Raw genomic sequence first — 18799 nt, forward strand, 5'->3', positions numbered from 1 at the left:
AGTGTGCTGCAATACGTACAACCAACCACAGAAGTAAAAAAGGCATCTTGTACTCTATATATCTACTCAATAAATAGCATCTTGGCGAAACACAAGCACACACAAGTTTCCGCAGCTTGTTCTACCCAGTTGTATTGGGGCTTGGGCAACACATATCTAAGACTATATACGAGTAAAAATCAATAGCTTATAAGAATGCGACATATCCAATACGCTTACAAACAATATCTAATCGCACAGTGACAAGCCGAGACCCTTCCCAACAGCCCGTCACAAAGCTGCATCCTCCTCTTCCTCGATGAAATTGACTTACACAGCAGCAGATCGCGGAGATGCACCTCCTGGGTACAGTCGCACATGGCTGCCTCCTCCGCACTACTTGCGACTGCTCTCGCCCGGAGGGTCGTACTTTTCCTTCCAGATCCTAATGCACAATGTTTGAGTCAGTGTACTTTGTCCCATTTTACAGATCGTACGTTGCATGAGTTTAGATCTCAACGCCAATTGATAGACCGCCACTCGTCGCACCAGCATCTGTGGTCCCCTGAGCAGCGCGAGGTGGGCGAGAACCTATCAAACCAACAGACCGCCACAAAGCAGTTGCTGCATAGAGAGGTGCATATGGAGATGCTGGGCCGTTGAAGCCGTGTGGATGTTTTTGAACGTACCAAGAGTTCCCTAGTGTCTTGTTGCCGGCCTTCTCGGCCAGTCGATAATACCGGGCTGCTGCGAACTGTACAAGTCATCAGCCTCATATGATATGTCATACTTTGTATGTGGGGGATGAGGGCTTCCGTCGGTCCAAAGAAGCTCTGAGAGGTGTATTTGCACTGCTGGAGCAACCCGTCGATGCCTGAGTTTGTATGCACGATATTGGGCAGCGAGAGTTTCTCGAGCGAATCAAGTAAGCCAGTCTCACCGAGAATCACTCTTCCTCGGGTTTGAAGGCTTTTGGCACGACTCATGTACAGACATCTTCTTGGGCCGACTAGACAGTATATGGTGAATAGATGGCTGACGGCGCAACGTACCTTGTCTTTCTTACACCCGAAGCCTTCAACGTAACACCAAGCAATCTCGTTCATGGCATCTATCACATGGTGTTAGGCTCAGTCTGTTCGTGTCTAGTACTGTACAACTTACCGGTGTCTCCTAAATTCGCTGCAGTCTCATAATACTACATTGCAGGCCAATGGTCAGCTTCCAATGCCACTCTCGCGATACATGAGAGCTAAACCTACCTGCTTGGCGGCGTAGGCATCTTTGTCGATACCCCAACCATGTCTGAAGCAGTTTGCCAGCTCAAAGATGGCCAGAACAAGTTCTCCCTTGGCAGCTCCGCCCTTCTTCATGCCGGCTTGGAGAGCCATTTGCTCAATGGAAGCGGAATTGGAGGCTGCAGCTGATAGATACTTAACGGCGCCCTCTGGATCTGGTGCGCAACCCCATCCGTGTCTGTAAAAAATAAGCCTGTGTTAGTTTCGAGATGTTTTATTTTGCATTTGCTTCATTCAACATGGTGATAATGGGTCGATGCTTGGGGGCGTCACTGCAGGGTTTTGGGTTTTGGGCGTTTCGCAATGCTTCAAACCCTGTAGATGACCGACCCGAACGCTCTACCCGAGACATTGGAAACTTCTCCTCTCATACACTGTTCTCACCTTAAAGCAAGACCATATAGGACTTGACTCAATGGGTTGTTGGCGCCTTGAGGATCAGCCAGCCGCCCAAACATGCGCGTCGACAGCTCCAAGTTGCCCGCTTCATGCAGGCGAATGGCCTCTTGAATATCCTCATCGATCTTCTGCAAGGAAACTTCACGCCCTTCACTTCTACCGCTGTCCGAGGGGGTCCCTGGCCGGCTGGTGGTCCTGACACGGTTGTTCTGTCCCGCTAGCATGGTCGCGCGCTTCTCCCATTGCAGCTCGTCTGCACCGTCGCTCGACGTGACGATATCTGGTAGGTTCTCGGGGACATTCTCGGACGACGGAGGAGCACGGCTCAGGTGTAGGCGATGCGACAGACGACGGGCGCCGCTCTCCTTCTTGGTCTGGCTCGATTCAGACCCGGATCGTGAACGACCGGAACGAAAGACGTCGAGGGATCGCCGGGGCTTTTCTTTTCCTTTGGGGTCTTGGGCTGCAAGGCGCAGGTTGTCGAAAGACTTCATAGACGGCGGGTAGATGCGCTCCTGGGTCGAGGTATCGGAGCGGATGATTGTAAACTCGGGAGCTGCCAAACGGTCGACCGTCTCTTTCTGAGCAGGTTCGCCTGTCGAAAGGTCGTCCTTCTTCTTGAGAATATCGCGTATACCCATTTTCGCAATTTGTTATGACTGTATATGGAGATTGACAGGAAGATATGTACTTGGCTCTGGCTTCATACCAACCGTGCGACCTAGGCAGTTACCGGAACGAACAGGTGAGCTCCTTCACCATGAAGAATGGTACAGGGTAAGCCATGCATGCACACAGAGTACAATACCCTGATGCTGACAGCAGGTTGTCAATGAGGCAGTGTAAAGCCTCCGCCAAGGTAGATAGATTCATGTCTTCCATCTAAGCCTCTTTCTTCGGTGTCTTTCTCTTCCAAGTCTCGTATAAGGGTTAAGAAGATGATGTTAATCTAATCATTCAACCAGCGTTGATCCTTTTCTTCTTTGAATCTGGGCTAGAAACACTGAACTCTTTCAAATAGTAGTCATTGGTTACTCTATTCAAGGTAACAAAAGAAGAAGGCACAATTCATTACCAAATTGGTGCACTCGTTGCTTTACTTCTTTGTTCGCGTTATGTTACTCACGCTCGCCATTTTTAGATTTGATATGGAGGCACTTTCACTGAATACTAACCTACCTGGGTAGTAGTTGTTGACTAGGCCAGCCCTGGTCAGTTAGTCAGCAGTGCGGCTCTTGCTCACTTCCTATTGAGTTCTTGACCCTCTATACCTCTTATGCGCGGTCCAAGATCCAGCCTGTCATCTCGCAAGAGGCTGCCAAAGAGCTGGTCGAATACTATGTCGCCATGCGCGCTCTTGGACAGGATGTTCATGCTTCAGATAAACGTATCACTGCCACATGCTTTAATGACTTACTCTTAATCCGCGATGCTCATTGAATCACCTTTATCAACCCTCTTTCAGTATTTCCCCAGAAGTATAACTTTGATGGGGGTCTTCTTAAAGTCTAATAGATCTGATCAGGCGGTTGTGTTATAAAAGACAGGGCTCTAAGAATGACCTTATTCTTATATAATATAAAAGCAATACCTATTAAGCAGCTTATTTATTCTGCCTTTAGCATAAAGAAATTCTCTTAGATCTATTGAGCTTGAACATAAAAACACTAAGCTTTTAGTTAATTTGCCTAGTTTATTACCATAATCCCTCCAACTGATCCCTATCCTAGCTACAGTAATATAATACTGGACGGGATAAAACCAGAATGTAAGAGCTTGCAGTAGCAATACCATAGCCGCTATTGCTAAGGGTCTGTTTTCCTAGATGATATTATCTACTTGTCAGTCAGATTAGCTGCAGATAACGGCCAAGCTATCCGTAAAGAGGCAAGGGTTATCACGGATACTGACAAGTTAAGCAATAAATGGCTTATCGATGCCGTAACCTTTAGCTGCGGTCTGCTAAGTCTAAGATGCCGAGATCATAAGAATCCTGACAAGCCTTTTATCAAGTGGTTAGCTGAGGAGAAAGTCCCAGAAGTATAACAGTAACTAAAGATAAGCAGTATGACGTTGTTTCCTGTTATACCTATAGGAATTACGGTTGTGGGCATCTCTTTTGTTTTATAAGCCAAAAAGATGAAATGTCTCGCCAAACTATGTGAAATAGGCCTCAGGGTATCAGAGAAATTAATTAAAATCATCAATTTGAACTTGAGCTGCTGTACTACTCCCTCCGCTTTGCTTCTTGTCATAAATATAACTTGGATGGTTTCTTGCATGATAATTTTCATGTAGTAGGTATGCACTTACATGAATGATGAATGACAAGCTAGTGGGTAGCGGAATAATTAGACTCCTCAGCCTTAGGGTATAAAAATAAGCAGTCTAAAAACCATAGTCTAAGGAGCATAAGCTAACCTACTAATTTCGTCTCTTATGCTTTCAGTCGTCAATGTTTCTGACCCTGAGGCAGGGGTAAGATAACTTGCTTGAGATTGTCTTTCCTTGGTTATTGGTCGGATGGGGATGAAGAAAGAAAGCGCCATTGTCGTGAATTTTGCAGAGCTTTTATTTTGATATGGAGTTTTGCTGAAATCTTGTTGGCTCGTAAGTTTGCTTGTTGGCGAGGCCATCATGTTCACGCGTAGTTCTCCTGTTCAATACGAAACTTTTTCATTTACAACCTAATCTATCTTAAGGACTGCTTTGTGAAATAGGCTTTTTTCTATCTTTTTCTTTTTTTCTTCTTCATCGCCTTTTTTTCTCCCTTTTTTTATTCCCTTGCTTTGTTCTTCTCATGTTCATGGTATGGCGTAACCAAAACCTTGTAAGACGCCGATAAGTCACGGGTATCTTGAGTGCATTTACCAAAACCCATCCATGCTCCAGACGCCGGATAATGCAACATGCTGAAAGCCAGAATGGCGTGTCTGTTGGTAACAGGCGCCACGACTTGACTTGGATCTAAATCGATAGGAAATCCTTCTGTTCTTCAAAGTCGGAAACATCCGAATCTGCGTCGATGAACTCGGCAACTTCATCTGAATCAACATCATCAGAATCTGCAGCTTCGTCATCACTTGAAATATCTCCAAGAGGCTCGCCGTGGGCGTTGGATCTGTTTCGAAGGACGCTTGCCCTCTCACGATGCGGGAGTTTGCATCCCTTGATCTTACATCGGCCGGTATTGCTAAAGTCAGGACACTCAAAAACGTGACGCTCAGTACAACCTGCCCCCTTCTCGCAGTAGCCATTGAAGCCGAAGCTTCGGCACACTAGAGCAGCAGGGGACGCTCTGGAGTGAGTATAAGGACAATCATCCTTGGCGCAATGGCCTTTGGCGAAGTGCAAGCAGTTGGGTGTGCGCTCGGGAGTCATGTCATGGGAAAGATCACAGAACTCGCCGTTGACACATTGTCCGTCTTTCAGGATGTTTTTACAGAGAGCAACCTTGTTGGGATCGTGAATATAGCGGCACTGAGGGCCTTTAGTGCATGAACCTGGCAGAAATTATATGTTAGTTTTGTCCCATGGCCACTAGGCCGGTTCGGATGATGGAGGCGTGGACCACTCCAGTCATAGAAAGAGGAAATACCAGTCGTTGAGAAGATTTTACAAAGTTGATCAATCTTCTTGACCGCGCCCGATCGCCTAAATACTGTCAGCAACTTCGGTCCACGGAGAGACATTACGTACCGCTGGTCGTTAACAATGCGATTCGCCACAAGGTTGCCTGTCTTTGTTCGGTAAAACTTGACCCCAGCAATGATAGCAGTCTTGGGGGTTCGAGAGGACGAGTTGAGAGCATCTATGACAGGTAAGGTACAAAGGTTGACACCATGAGGGGCTTTACACATACTAGGAACTTTGACAAGCTTCTTTCCGCCATCCATAACGCGAAACCGGACACCTTCGACGGTGAGCTCGTTTTGACCTGCGGGGTTAGTCTGCGCGCTTGAGGCGCCGGCCTGGTGTTTCAAGAATTCGTTAAACTTTGTCTTCTCGTGCTGACGATATCCATTAATCTTATTCTGATGCGTCTGCTCAATGGCTTTCGCTCGATTCTGCGTGTCTCTTTCGTAGACATTTGCGTTGATGAGCTGACGATGACGATCGTTTCTGGAAACCCAGCCTGGTGGTGTCTCGGCACCGCTGCTGGCGGACCGGGATGCATTCGAGCTATCGGCGTTCAAATGGAGCGTTTTATGCTGATGCGCAGCGGGTGGTCGCCCAACTCGATTGTGGCGAGCCGGGTACGGCGAGCTTGCATGTCGATACGAGTTGTCTTGTGGGCGTTAGTGATCCTCTTGCCTTGAAACTTGGATCGCAACATACGGCGATGGTGGGCAGGGTGAGAGTTCGGCGGGAGCCGAGGACCTGTTTGCCCATTCTTGTGGCGGTTAATCTGGCCTTTGAAATCGTCAGTAAAATGTATTTTATCATAGAACATAGGGCACGAACCTGCAAGTTGACCGATGCGAGCCAAGAGTTCTCTTTCTTCTTCCGACATATTTACTGTACTACCGATGGGGTTTTCTTTGACAGTATGCGGGCTTTTTGTTGTAGAGATAACTATAGGTGGCGAGACGATTGAAGGTGTGAATGTTGGAGGGTGACAATGCGACTTCTTAGAAGTTGGAATCAAAGAGGGCGGCGGGGGTGCATCATCGGAATGTAAACCTTAGTCATCTTCACTCGCGATTATCATTGGTTCAATGGCTCAATTATCTTAGCATCTTCAATACCATCGCAAGACTGAAGCTTTGTTGTTAATCATCCATCGTCTAACTTGAAGTATTTTAAATACGTCTTTGCTATTAGTTCTTGTCGAAGGTCTTCTGTGACGCGTCGCAAAACTATCATCTTCCTATTAAGAACATTTTCAGACCACCAATCAACCCACGCAAACATACACACAAGCAGACCGCGACTCGAATCGAGATGGCATCTTCAGCTTCGTGGGGTCTTCTTGATCCTGAAGAAGAGGTCGAGCTTCACAAGTCTCGTCTTCTCAACGTAGAGGAGAAAGCGTTCAAGCGAATCACAAAACGTCTCAACACTATATCACAACTTTTACTATCCCCCGAAGTCGCTGCCAACCCCCCCGAAGATTTAAAGCCCAAGCTTAGGGAGCTGAAGGAGGAGATGAACCTCGATTTCCATGCTTTCGGCAGCAGCATCACGCGTATGCAATTTCTTCACAACGCCAATGCCCAAGAGCGTGAGCGCTACAATGCCGACCAACACCGCATCCTCGACGACTGCAATAGTGTCCGAGAGAACAACATCCAACTGAGAGACCGGCTCGAGGCTGCGCAAGCCACCCTTGCGCAGCGCAAAAAGTTCGACGAGTTAGCAGAGAAGATAACATCCAACCGCTTGCTTAGACCGCGCGAAGACCAGATTACCAACTTGGCCAAACTCGAGGAAGAATGTCGGGAACTTGAACGAGAAAGTGAAACCTATAGCGAGACTTGGAGAGAACGACGAGAACAATTTAATAGAATCATGGAGGAAGGTATGCTTCTACGACGACAGATTCGCGACGAGAAGGAAGAGGTTGATCGCAGAGAGGGTATGAATGAGGGTGCTGATGATGATGCTGAGGTGGACAAAGTCGGACAAACGCCCAGAAACGAACCCAGCGGCAATGCGACGCCTCACCCAGACGGCGACAGCCATATGAAAACAGATGCTGATGCCGGCACACCTAATCCAGAGGCTCTCAATGGCGAAAGAACACCAGTGAGGGACACTCCGGGCCCAGACACGCTGAAGCCCCAACACAACCGCGTTGGCTCCAGGGGTGGTAGTCAGGCACCGAGCCGAGACGCTTCGCCCATGCCACCAAGCGATGAACGCAAGGTGGAGTCTGAAGACGATGTTGATATGGATGATTCTGAGAGTCGGGTTCATGAAGACGGAGAAGCAACACCTCAGGTGACTATCGAGCCACCTGAAGAAAGCGAGGACAAGATGGAAGTGGATAATTAGCTTTGACATTCGTTACTAGTATGGAACCTCTTGCGCCCGCCTCCTGTAATTAACATTTTTCAAGATACCCTCAAGTACATATGGTTTTGTTAACTCTTTTTGATCCTATACAACCCAACAGTCGACATAAGGGGAAGAAACCAACGCAAGCCAGGGTGTTTAGTATCGACTCTTGAGTGTATAAAGAGCCCAGAAGCGATTCTTTTGCATTAAGTCTCATAATTAATATCGTAAAGTAGCTCTTCCCTTCGTCCATCATTTCGCGTGCCCTATTACGCATCGGTCTGAATGGCCTTGGCCTTTGCCAGCGTCTCCTTGGCCTGCTGCACCTGCTCCTCCGGTACGTCGAGCTGGTCGCTGTAAGCGAGCTGTTCCTCTAGCTTCTCGATAGCGGCGGCAGTCTTTTCTCGAAGGGGTCCGAAAACGGCTTTTGTCTGTTCGAGGGCGGTTTGCTAGAAATTGTCAGCTGTGAGCCTTGATGCTTGATGATGTCTTGTAGACCAACCTGCTGCTTGAGTATATACGGAGCGTTCTCATCATCGTCACCGGCACCGCTGTCAATCTTCTTCTTCAAGGCTTCGATGCTAGCTTCCTCCTGCTCGAGCTCTTTGTGGTATGAAGCTTCCTCCTTGAGAAGGCGGTTGACGGAGCTTGTAGCAATGGCGAGTTGTGAAGGCGGCGGCATGGTGGAATAGGTTGATGCGGGTTGATGTAGATTGGCTGTCGTGTTCGTAGACAAAGGGTTTTGTAAAGTTTGGATCGGCTTTCTTAGGCAGCGAGAATAGTTAATTGGGTGCCTGTTTCGTTATTTGATGCCTGGAGTGATTATTTATACAGACGAGCAAATGAGATCATGTTAAACGTGGGGTCCAGATGGCGGGGCTGTTACTGTCGTCTTTCCTTCTACACACCTAACTGAGTACAAGAACACATGAAATGTAAAACATCAATTCACAATATCAGACAGTGACAGTTGCTATATAATTTTATATTGCTCTTTCAACAACTATATTCAGCTACTAATGCTATTGTCCAACAAGACTCATCATAAAAACAGAAAGCAGAGGCAAATCGACCTCCGCCTTTTTTCCCCATATAGCCACGATCCATCCAACCAAGTACCGCAAGCCATGGTATATCCTTAAACGCCTACAACACCATCTGGGCGACCCTCGAGTTGATGGCCCAAGAATGCTGGAATTCAATACTTTACACGACCAAACATGTCCGCCCATCCAAGTCTTCATAACGATGCAGCTAGGAAATGCATGCTCGTGTCGAATCATGCTGAAACGGCAACCGCGGGGGTAACAGTAGCCGCATGCTCAGGCTCATCGCGGGCGTCATTGTCTTGGGACATTTCACCACCAGCCTCTCTCTCGGCCCAAGCGCCCCAGAGTCCACGCTTGGCGCGTATCCGGATGTCGTCGCCCAAGCCGGAGCCTTGCTCGACCTTGATGGCGTCCTTTGTGGCAAGAACAAGGCACTCGAAGAACATCTTGGTGGCGTCAGCCTTGGTAGCCTCTTTTCGAGGGCAAAGGTTCTGGAAAAGAACTGCTCTCTCAGTTCGCTTGCCAGGGCTGTCGGCAGCATCATCACCAAATCGGTCTCGGAGCTGGTGAACAACGTGCTTGGTACCGAGCGAAACAGGACCACTCTCGGCAGGGTGGACAAGAGCAATAGTTGTGTCCTCGAAGCCAGGCATCATGGTGACACCTTCTTCATCCTCCATTTCATCCTCAGCAAGGATCTCATGGCGACTTTCATCGGGAGGGAGGCTCATGTCACCAAAGCCACCCTCAAAGCCAAGTCCAGTGTCTGATCCAATATCGAGCATGCGAGGTGATTTGTTTGCTCCGTGATCACTCTCAACATCGGCGATTCCGCTGTCTCGCTTACGCTTCAGTTCGTTCATGCCACGAGCAGTGTCAAGACTAAGAAGGCCGCGTAGTTCGGGGGCCCAGTTCGTGCTTCGCTTGTCGCCCATGATAGAGGAGACGAATCCGCCACTCTTTTGCATATCCATCAAAGCCAAAAGGAGAGGATCACGGGGGAGGAATCCGGCCTCCTTGATGATGTTGTCACGGTTCGCCTGCTGTTGCTTGATGTGGTTGCTCGAAAGGGCAATCTCTTCGTCAGGAGTAAGAATCTTTTGCTTCTTGGCGCGCTGCGCAGGTCGTCGAACAATTTGGTCGTCCTCATTTTCGGGCTCATACAGATCAGCCATCTGATATCTCGAATGGTCCTCCTCCAGTTGTGCGGCCCGATCTTCATCAATATCGGAAAGCGGTGATTCGGAGATTCGTGGGGGAGGGTATTCAGGCCCTGCGATACCAGGCATCTGAGAGACGTCGTCTGGGTTAAAGTCAAGCTCCATGCCCTCCATTACAACATCCTCGCCGCCATCATGAATTATAACGTCGTCCCTAGGAAGGTCGAGAGTCATGGCACGATCTTGGTCATCTTTTTGGGGAAAGTCAAGTTCCGAATCGTTAATATCGGGACCGGCTGCGGTGCGATCCTCTCGTCGACCTCCTTCAGGTTCGAGTGCTGTCTCCTCGAGACCGAGATCATCAAGACCAAAATCTAATTCCAGATCGATGTTACCCAGTGGGGCGATCATATCGTCATCCATGGCCATGCCATCATTGAGAAACTGGCTGTTGTCATAATCTTCTTGCAAGTTAATGTCCCGTTGGCTGACGCGACCTTTTCGGCCGATTGGTGCGGTGGTAACGTCTTCGACTTGAGACAGAAGCCAATTCGCGTCTGGTGGGGGCGGTAGTTCAAAATTATCGTAAGGAGTGATCTTGTCAGGAAGGGTCAAAGCTTCTCGGTTGGGGGCCTGGAGGTTAACGGCCATATCGTTGTTTCCAGAAGATCGGAAAGCCTGGCCAAGTTAGCAAACGCGACTATGGGACGCGTCAGGGGATAAAACCAACCATCTTTATCTTCATCATAGCTTCGTTGCAATCATCCAAAAGGTAACGCGTCTTTCGCTGGTAAATTCGCACAACACCAAGAAGTAGCTGACTGCTAAGTCGGAGGGCCATCGGCGCCTGGTTAGGCATAATGATGGCCTCTACACTGTCTGTGACATTGGACTGAAGAATATGTGTCTTTGACAGCTTGCGCTCAAGGTTGGCCGAAAGCCAGACGCGGGCGAGCGGCCCGCTCTTCTGGAGCAAGGTCTCTGAATAAAACATGATGCCGTCGCGAGATTACACGATGCACAAAAAGAAAGCACGACGGTAGCAATAGTAATTCCAAAAAGAATTTGTGATCCAGATATGGAGGATTGGTAGAGGCGAGGTTCAAACAGAGTTGGTGGTTGTGGTAATAAAAAAGGAACTGAGCTAGGCGGACAACACTAACGCCGGCGCGTCGGGTAAACAAGCTCGATGGCAGGATAGCTCTACGCGCAAGAGCAGCGTCGCGAGCACCCCAGGAGCATGAAGCAATGCGAGAGTATCGCGCAAAGTGAGAAGTGAAAATCAGCGACCTAGTTTGAGGCGATAGCGACGGTTTCAGAGAACAGTGTGAGGTGATAAGGCGTGTGCGCGGGCGGGATTATCGCGACGTAAGGCAGTCAAGGTATTTTATTAGAAGGGGAAAATGGGACCTGGACCTTGAAGAGGGGGGAGGCCTTGAGTCGTCTCCAACGGTAAATGGCGTGGCTGGGGCTTGATCTGTGGCAGTGGTAAAACCTGGTCGAGGGAGGTCGGAGGATAGTTTATCCGTTACATTCGTGAATCTCATTGGTGGGGTGGGATCATCGGCTAACCAGGTCGCCCGACCAACATCCCACCAAAAAATGTGGATGACGGGTCGTGTTAATTGATGAACGAACGCTCGGAACCAACTTTTAAGGACTGAGGTCATTATACGAACGAATCTAATGACTTCAATGGGGCATGATGGGTCTTTGGAATGCCGAGTTATTCATCATACGCATCTAGTTTCTTATACAGATTGCTTAATGGATTTCTTACATCTCATCTGCTGAACCACCAATTTAATATGCGATGCTTACATACCTACCCACCCATGTCATTAAATAGGTGGTAAGTAGCATTAGATGTGAAGGGTCTGGAGACTGATCGTCCGCACTTCAGCTATTATAACCATACATAGTACTTGTATAGTACCTAGTAGTGAAACTCGAAACCGTAAAGACTTGTTCCACGGTAGACAATTGCGACATGGCCGGATATCTCAAACGTCGTTTTATGATGTGGCTTAAACTGTCCATGCCAATCCTCTAAGCTCCTGCAGCAAAAGCAATTGGCCCAGACCTGACTGTTCATTCTTGGAGCCAATCTTGACTCGTCCGCCAAGCCATCCTCATGTCACTGGCTAATAAGCCTCTCTAGGTCGATGCAAGCCCCTGGCAGCCTTGCTGGAGCTTGAACAGTACTAGCTTCGACCCGCCCTGAAGGACAAGACACCTGGACATCTCCAGGTCAGGACGACTTTACATAATTCCGGGTCATCCAACGTGCCATCACCTTTATTCGTGTCCTTGCTGGCCTCTTTTTATTCTTCTTCTCGCCTTGTCGCGTTTACTTATGTTTGGATCCTTTCTTCCACGGTCTTGAACCGGTCCCTTTTCTTTTAGTGGGATCCGAATTACTAACTGGATACATTTTCTCGTGGCAACTCTAGTCCATGCCTTGAAGTCGTTCCCTTGTATTCAACTACAACACAGAGGACTTTCCTTCCTTCTCATCAGGCTTGCGCTCACTTCTAAATCGAAACTGACCACCAATGCATTCCAAGGCCTTCACTCTACAACTGTAACACGAATCCTCGCGCCCTACTATTTTCGATATGCAGCTACCATGGGGCGGCCGCGACGGTCCGGGAAATGACACCTTGCTTCCGACATCCAATATTCCATCCATCACCGGACTTGTAGGCGACAACACCAGTTCTAAGGACAGCGACCATTCGCAACGTCCTCGTCACCATGCCCGAACTACTTCCTCTGATGCACGGGTCGGTCTTCAATTTGCGCATCTCTTTCATGTCTGGTTCAACTAACAACTCCACTAGAATGTCGCAGACCATTTCTCATACATGACCCCAAGCGAAGCTGCAGCGAATCTACGAACGTCTCTTACCGTCGGCCTCACTCCAAACGAGGCTTTGACCAGACTCGGCGATTATGGCCCCAACGAAATTCCTCACGATCCCCCAGAGCCATTGTGGCTGCGGTTCATCAAACAGTTCCAGGAGCCCCTTATCCTGCTCCTCCTGGTATCGGCTGGCACCTCGCTCCTTCTGGGAAACACAGATGATGCTATCAGCATCACCGTTGCGGTGACCATTGTTGTGTCTGTCGGATTTATACAAGAGTACCGCTCTGAGAAGTCTATCGAGGCTCTCAACCATCTTGTGCCGAATCACGCCCATCTGGTTCGGGGTGAGGGCAAGGTGTCGCCAACAGGAAAGACTCCAACATGGCCTCCGCGCGCTGATGACGACGATTCCGCCTTGACTCCTGGCTCTGTTACCCCGGTTAGCGACATTCTGGATGCAACTTCTTCCAAGGTCATGGCTTCACAGCTGGTTCCTGGCGATCTTGTTCTTTTCACCACTGGTGATCGCATTCCTGCCGATATCCGCGTTACGAAAGCTGCCGACCTGACAATTGATGCCTCGAATCTTACTGGAGAGACTGAGCCTGTCCGAGTAACGGCAGAAGCGCGTAGTCGTGGCTTTGGTGGGTACGGTCTTGACAAGAACCAACTACCACGACCTGCATCCCTTGCTCCAGCCGAGCATGGCGATTCTCACGGAGATGGTATTCATAACATTGCGTACATGGGAACATTGATTAAGTCCGGTCATGGTCAAGGCATTGTCTTTGCGACTGGAGGACACACGCATTTTGGCACCATCGCTACGAGCGTTTCTGGCACCGAGAGCCCGCGTTCCCCGCTTCAATTATCGATGGATGATCTCGGTTCGCAGCTCAGCAAAGCTTCATTCGTGGTGATCGGTCTTATTTCGATAGTTGGCTGGCTCCAAGGGAAGAAGATCTTGGAGATTTTCACGATTTCGATTTCACTTGCTGTCGCTGCTATTCCCGAAGGCCTGCCTATCATTGTCACTGTCACTCTGGCTCTTGGAGTGCATCGCATGGCTAGGCACAATGCGATTGTGCGAAGGATGCCCAAGGTCGAGACACTGGGATCTGTAAACGTAGTTTGCACTGACAAAACGGGTATGTCAAGTGTGAGAATTGCACGGACGAAGCTGACAAGTTATACTAGGCACTCTTACTACAAATCATATGACGACCACCCGCATGTGGTATTTTGGAGCTCAAGAACCGGTTGAGGTTGAGTCTGATAACGAAGATGTGGGAACCAGTCTGGAATCCAACCAAGCTACCCTGCGTGTGCTACGTATAGGCAACATTGCCAACGATGCGCGGCTTGCTCAAAAGTACACCGAACATGGTCAGGCTGCCACGGCCGTTCTCTCTTCTACGCTCGGCCGCGACCAAGTGTCTACTTATACTCGCTGGGTTGGACAACCGACTGATGTTGCCATGCTTGACCTCCTCGATCGCTTCAAAGAGCACGATGTTAGGGCATCTATTGGTCCGCGAGTGAGTGAAACACCTTTCAGCTCGGAAAGAAAGTGGATGGGTGTTACAATTGGTTCGGAAGCAAGAAGCGACAAGGAATACGCATACATGAAGGGCTCTATCGAAAAGGTCTTGGCAGCTTGTGACACCTATCTTGAGAAAGACGGAAGGGAGATTGTGCTTGACTCGTCCCGTCGTCAAGAAGCTCTTCAGGCTGCTGAGGCTATGGCTGTCAAGGGCCTACGGGTATTGGCATTCGCGAGCGGTGATGTCTCACGTACGGCAAGAAATAAGTCTACCGCACGCAGCACTCCTGGTTTTGACCGAAGTGAGAGTCCTGCCTCTCATGCCCCAGAGGATATCTACAAAAACCTAACTTTTGCCGGTCTTGTTGGCATGCGCGATCCTCCTCGACCTGGAGTTGGGCGTTCAATAAGGCGCCTGATGCGAGGCGGTGTCAAGGTGATCATGATTACCGGTGATGCTGAAACTACAGCGCTTGCGATTGGAAAACAATTGGGCATGACTATCGCAGCGCCCATGGGACACACAAGCGGTCAGAATGCTGTGAAGCCTGTCCTGCGCGGTGACGAGGTTGACAGGATGTCCGAAGCCGATCTAGCACAGGCCATGCAACATACAACGATATTTGCTCGAACAAACCCGGACCACAAGCTGAAGATCATTCGAGCCCTTCAATCAAGAGGCGATATCGTTGCCATGACTGGAGATGGTGTCAACGATGCGCCGGCACTCAAGAAAGCCGATATTGGTATCTCTATGGGTCGTCACGGAACTGATGTTGCTAAAGAAGCAGCAGATATGATCCTTACGGATGATGACTTTTCCACGATCCTTCGAGCAATCGAGGAGGGCAAAGGTATCTTCAATAATATCCAGAATTTTCTCACCTTCCAACTCAGCACAAGTGCTGCCAGCTTGGCCCTTGTTTTTATTTGTACTTGCTTCGGCTTCAAGTCCCCCTTAAATGCCATGCAGATTCTATGGATTAGTAAGTTAAATTGCCCCGGCTCTAGGAGCGTGTAAGCTAACCACCATGCGACAGACATCATCATGGATGGCCCTCCAGCTCAGTCTCTGGGTGTCGAAAAAGTTGACCCAGATGTGATGACCAAGCCCCCGCGAAGACGAGGAGATCCTGTGCTTACACGAAAGCTTATCCAACGTGTGCTCACGTCGGCTGCTATCATTACTGTCGGGACAATGCTTATTTACCGTCGTGAGATGGTGGCCGATGGTCAAGTGACTCGACGAGATACCACCATGACATTTACGTGCTTCGTCTTCTTTGACATGTTCAATGCTTTGAGTTGCCGATCCGAGTCCAAGTCGATCCTCCGGGGCGAAATTGGAGTCTTGTCTAACAACCTGTTCAACTGGGCCGTTGCTCTCAGCATTGCTGGCCAGTTGCTTGTCATCTATTTCCCCTGGCTGCAGGAGACCTTCCAGACTGAAGCTCTTGGGTTTTTCGATCTTGTTCGGCTTGTTTTTCTATGCAGCACGGTGTTTTGGGCGGACGAGCTGCGAAAATATCTTAAGTATGGGAAACGGCGTTTTGGTAATGGATACAGTCAAGCTGTGTGATGTAAATAAGAGCTTGTCACTATTGGGGGATACTGTATTCAAAGGAGCATATTCAAAGGAGCATATTTTGTATAGTATACAGCGCATGAATATTATACACATGATGGATTTGCATAGCGACTAAAGTTTAGTTGGCTCTTGAAAATACACGAATATCAAATGTATGCAAATAACTATTTTATGTTGATACGCACCTCCATAGATGTCTTATCGTCGGTGCAGGGTAACCTCGAAACCTTGTAGTCAATTGCGGGGAGCTTCCCTTGTGGAGGCTGCGTGTCACCAACAACCCAAAGTAACGCCTCCAGAAGCTGCGACAAGTGAGCTGCAAGCTCCACGTCACTCCTTGTCGCCCTGACTGTAGACAAAAAGAGGTTGTGAACAGAAATGCGCCGCACGAGTAGGACACCTTAATGACAATGTCAAGCCTTCCAAACGGCTTCTCTCATAACGAACACCCTGTCGTCGAATCCTCGATTGTTGTCTCTACTTCATCCCTTGACAATGCCACCACCGAGGCCGAGATTCGCGATGCGCTTGCCGCCCTCCACGCCCGCGAGAATTCTATAACTTCTCGACTCGATGCTCTTGTCGCTTCTCAGGCCGACCTCTCTCGCGATCTAGGCCGGCTAGATCTTCTACGGGCCGGACTAGGAGCTCAGGTCATCGCCGCACGATCGATTGGAAACGACATGCTGGCGACAGCAGCAGATACTGCTGGCCGACTGAGCGACAGAGTCAAAGAACTGGACCTGGAGAAAATTCGAGTCGAAGAGACGCTAGGAGTCGTGGAACAGGTTGCGGAGCTGAAGGCATGTGTTAATGGCGTGGTCGGGTCCATGGGCGCCCCCCAGGACTGGGAGGCCGCTGCTGGATATATATCAAGAGCCAGCAACATACCAGAGGAGATCACAAAGGGTTCATTCGCCGTTGGCATAGTACCCAGCGTCGAAGTACCCGACCCCCCATGGGTGACGCTTGAGGAAGCCAAGGAGAGTTTATGTGGCCTCTTCTTGCGAGAGTTCGAGAAGGCAGCAGAGGAAAGTGACGGAACAAAGGTCACACGGTTCTTCAAGCTTTTCCCGCTGATAGGAAGGGCAGACGTCGGACTGGACGTTTATGGACGATATGTATGTCAGGGAGTTGCTGGGACAGCTCGCGCGACGCTTAAGGATGCCATGAATGGCCAACGCAGGGAGGGATTCTTTTATGCGAACGCTCTGACAAAACTGTTCGAGCATATCGCACAGATTGTAGAAGGTCACGGCGGACTCGTGGAACGCCACTACGGCACCGGCAAGATGGTCCGAGTGATCGAACGTTTGCAGATGGAAGCGGATGTCCAAGGTGGCATTATTGTCGACACCTGGAGCGATGAAAGAGGGATCGACAGAAAACTCACCGACGTCAGGAGTTACCCATTCTCGTTCCTTGTTCAGAGCTTTCTGCCCCAGCCGCCTCGTGGTGGCACACCAAGAGTGAACTCACCGGCTATTGGACAAGGCAACAATCCCCGAGAGAGTGAAGACGAGGGCGTCAACATGAGAGAGGTTGATGGCCTACTCAGTGAAATTGCCGTCATGCTTGGGCGTTGGTCTTTGTACACTCGATTCCTCGCTGGCAAATGCAAGGTATGGCCGAGTATCTGAACCCCTGAACCGCGCTTGTACTTACATGTTTTTAGGACGCTGAGACACCAGATGAAGCCTCTCTTGTGATACCAGATGTACTGGTCAAGTCTAATCTATACCGAAAAGTGTCCACGAAACTCACATCTCCTTACAATGTCATGACTACCTTTTTCTTCCGTCGTTCAGTGGAGAAGGCTTTCCAGCTGGACGAGTACCCTACTGGTCTGTCATTGAGCCTAAGTAAACATATCGAGGGCAACGCTCCGTACATCATATTGGCTGTCGATGATGTTATGTACATTGTGAATACCGTCATTCAGAAGTCCATATCTACCTCACAACGAGATGTTATTGCTTCTGTAGTGCCAACAATTGGCCGAGTGCTCGGTTCTGACTTTGTTGGCATGATTCAACGTAAGATGCGGGATGAATCGTACCCCCGACCTGTTGTTCAGGGTGGATTCCCGCCTGAAGATCGGATCATTCAATTTATTGTTCTCATCAACAGTCTTGACATGGCCAACGAGTATTTGACCCGCATCATCACAGGCCGAATAGGGGAGTCGAGTGACTCGCCAAACGGCGATGCTCAGAACGGACCTCTCAAAGATTCATTCCCCTTCGAGCGAGATGTCATCTTTGTGGCGAATGCCTTGCATACCCTTCAGACGTCATTTATCGGCAAGGCATCTGAGCTCCTCAATGAGGGCATTCAAGTGCTTTTCAACCAAGTCGTGAAGCTTCGTCTAAGACCTGTTCTTACGGAGACATTCCGTGATGCAGATTACACATTATCCGAAGACGACATTGCCGATATTGCTCAGCAGAATGACGAAGATGAGGATGAGCTTTTGGAGCAAGTACCCCGACTCTTCGAACACGGCTGGGATCAACTCATGAAGCCAATTGCACGTATAATGACCCCTGGAACATACACCACCCTACTCGACATCACCGCGCGATACTTATCTAAGATTTGGGAGAAGAAGATCATGGGCTATGCAGGTCGAACCAACGCTCTCGGTGCGATCCGTCTCGAACGTGACTTTATTGCGTTGGTGGACGTAGTCTCCCGTGGAGATTACGCTGTGAGAGAGGTGTTTGGTAAGGTGCTCCAGCTCCTCATGGTTGCCAACATGGAAGACGATGAATGGGACGAAATCATGGCACAAGATGGGGAAGACGAGGGCATTGAATGGGTCCTAACTGAGGAGGAGAGAAGGAGGGCGAGAACCTTGGTTAGAGGGTGATAAAGTGTCTAATGATGGTTTCGATGGACAACAAAAGATGAC

At 49.2% G+C, this 18799-nt stretch overlaps 6 protein-coding genes across 6 annotated transcripts; 2 read left to right on the forward strand and 4 right to left on the reverse strand.

The window, feature by feature from the left end:
- Positions 1–487: 487 nt before the first annotated feature.
- On the reverse strand, positions 488–2317 carry EDB82DRAFT_522051 (uncharacterized protein; the record flags this gene model as incomplete). Its single annotated transcript, XM_025735431.2, has 5 exons — positions 488–733; positions 1032–1090; positions 1144–1177; positions 1242–1455; positions 1662–2317. 5 exons carry the CDS (start codon positions 2315–2317, stop codon positions 488–490), a joined length of 1209 nt encoding a protein of 402 aa, XP_025587893.2.
- A 2017-nt stretch (positions 2318–4334) lies between these two features.
- EDB82DRAFT_492545 (uncharacterized protein) lies at positions 4335–6292 on the reverse strand. Its single transcript, XM_065608411.1, has 6 exons — positions 6141–6292; positions 6015–6089; positions 5539–5964; positions 5376–5487; positions 5275–5330; positions 4335–5179 (listed from the first exon to the last, which is right to left on the reverse strand). Exons 1-6 carry the CDS (start codon positions 6187–6189, stop codon positions 4644–4646), a joined length of 1254 nt encoding a protein of 417 aa, XP_065465940.1. The 5' UTR covers positions 6190–6292; the 3' UTR covers positions 4335–4643.
- Positions 6293–6428: 136 nt separating this feature from the next.
- On the forward strand, positions 6429–7681 carry EDB82DRAFT_492546 (Tho complex subunit 7-domain-containing protein). Its single transcript, XM_025735409.2, has one exon. It carries the CDS (start codon positions 6621–6623, stop codon positions 7671–7673), a length of 1053 nt encoding a protein of 350 aa, XP_025587891.1. The 5' UTR covers positions 6429–6620; the 3' UTR covers positions 7674–7681.
- On the reverse strand, positions 7682–8574 carry EDB82DRAFT_492548 (tubulin binding cofactor A). Its single transcript, XM_025735398.2, has 2 exons — positions 8179–8574; positions 7682–8125 (listed from the first exon to the last, which is right to left on the reverse strand). The coding sequence occupies exons 1-2, from the start codon at positions 8356–8358 to the stop codon at positions 7946–7948; spliced, it is 360 nt and encodes a 119-aa protein (XP_025587890.1). The 5' UTR covers positions 8359–8574; the 3' UTR covers positions 7682–7945.
- Positions 8575–8583: 9 nt separating this feature from the next.
- EDB82DRAFT_492549 (Rec8 like protein-domain-containing protein) lies at positions 8584–11361 on the reverse strand. Its single transcript, XM_025735387.2, has 2 exons — positions 10616–11361; positions 8584–10563 (listed from the first exon to the last, which is right to left on the reverse strand). Exons 1-2 carry the CDS (start codon positions 10877–10879, stop codon positions 8956–8958), a joined length of 1872 nt encoding a protein of 623 aa, XP_025587889.1. The 5' UTR covers positions 10880–11361; the 3' UTR covers positions 8584–8955.
- A 1142-nt stretch (positions 11362–12503) lies between these two features.
- On the forward strand, positions 12504–18757 carry EDB82DRAFT_421229 (uncharacterized protein; the record flags this gene model as incomplete). Its single annotated transcript, XM_025735376.2, has 6 exons — positions 12504–12671; positions 12729–13902; positions 13952–15283; positions 15338–15795; positions 16281–17507; positions 17561–18757. The coding sequence occupies 6 exons, from the start codon at positions 12504–12506 to the stop codon at positions 18755–18757; spliced, it is 5556 nt and encodes a 1851-aa protein (XP_025587888.2).
- Positions 18758–18799: the final 42 nt, after the last annotated feature.

The sequence above is a fragment of the Fusarium venenatum genome (assembly GCF_020744135.1).
Source record: "Fusarium venenatum strain MPI-CAGE-CH-0201 chromosome Unknown EDB82scaffold_1, whole genome shotgun sequence".
NCBI lineage: Eukaryota > Fungi > Ascomycota > Sordariomycetes > Hypocreales > Nectriaceae > Fusarium > Fusarium venenatum.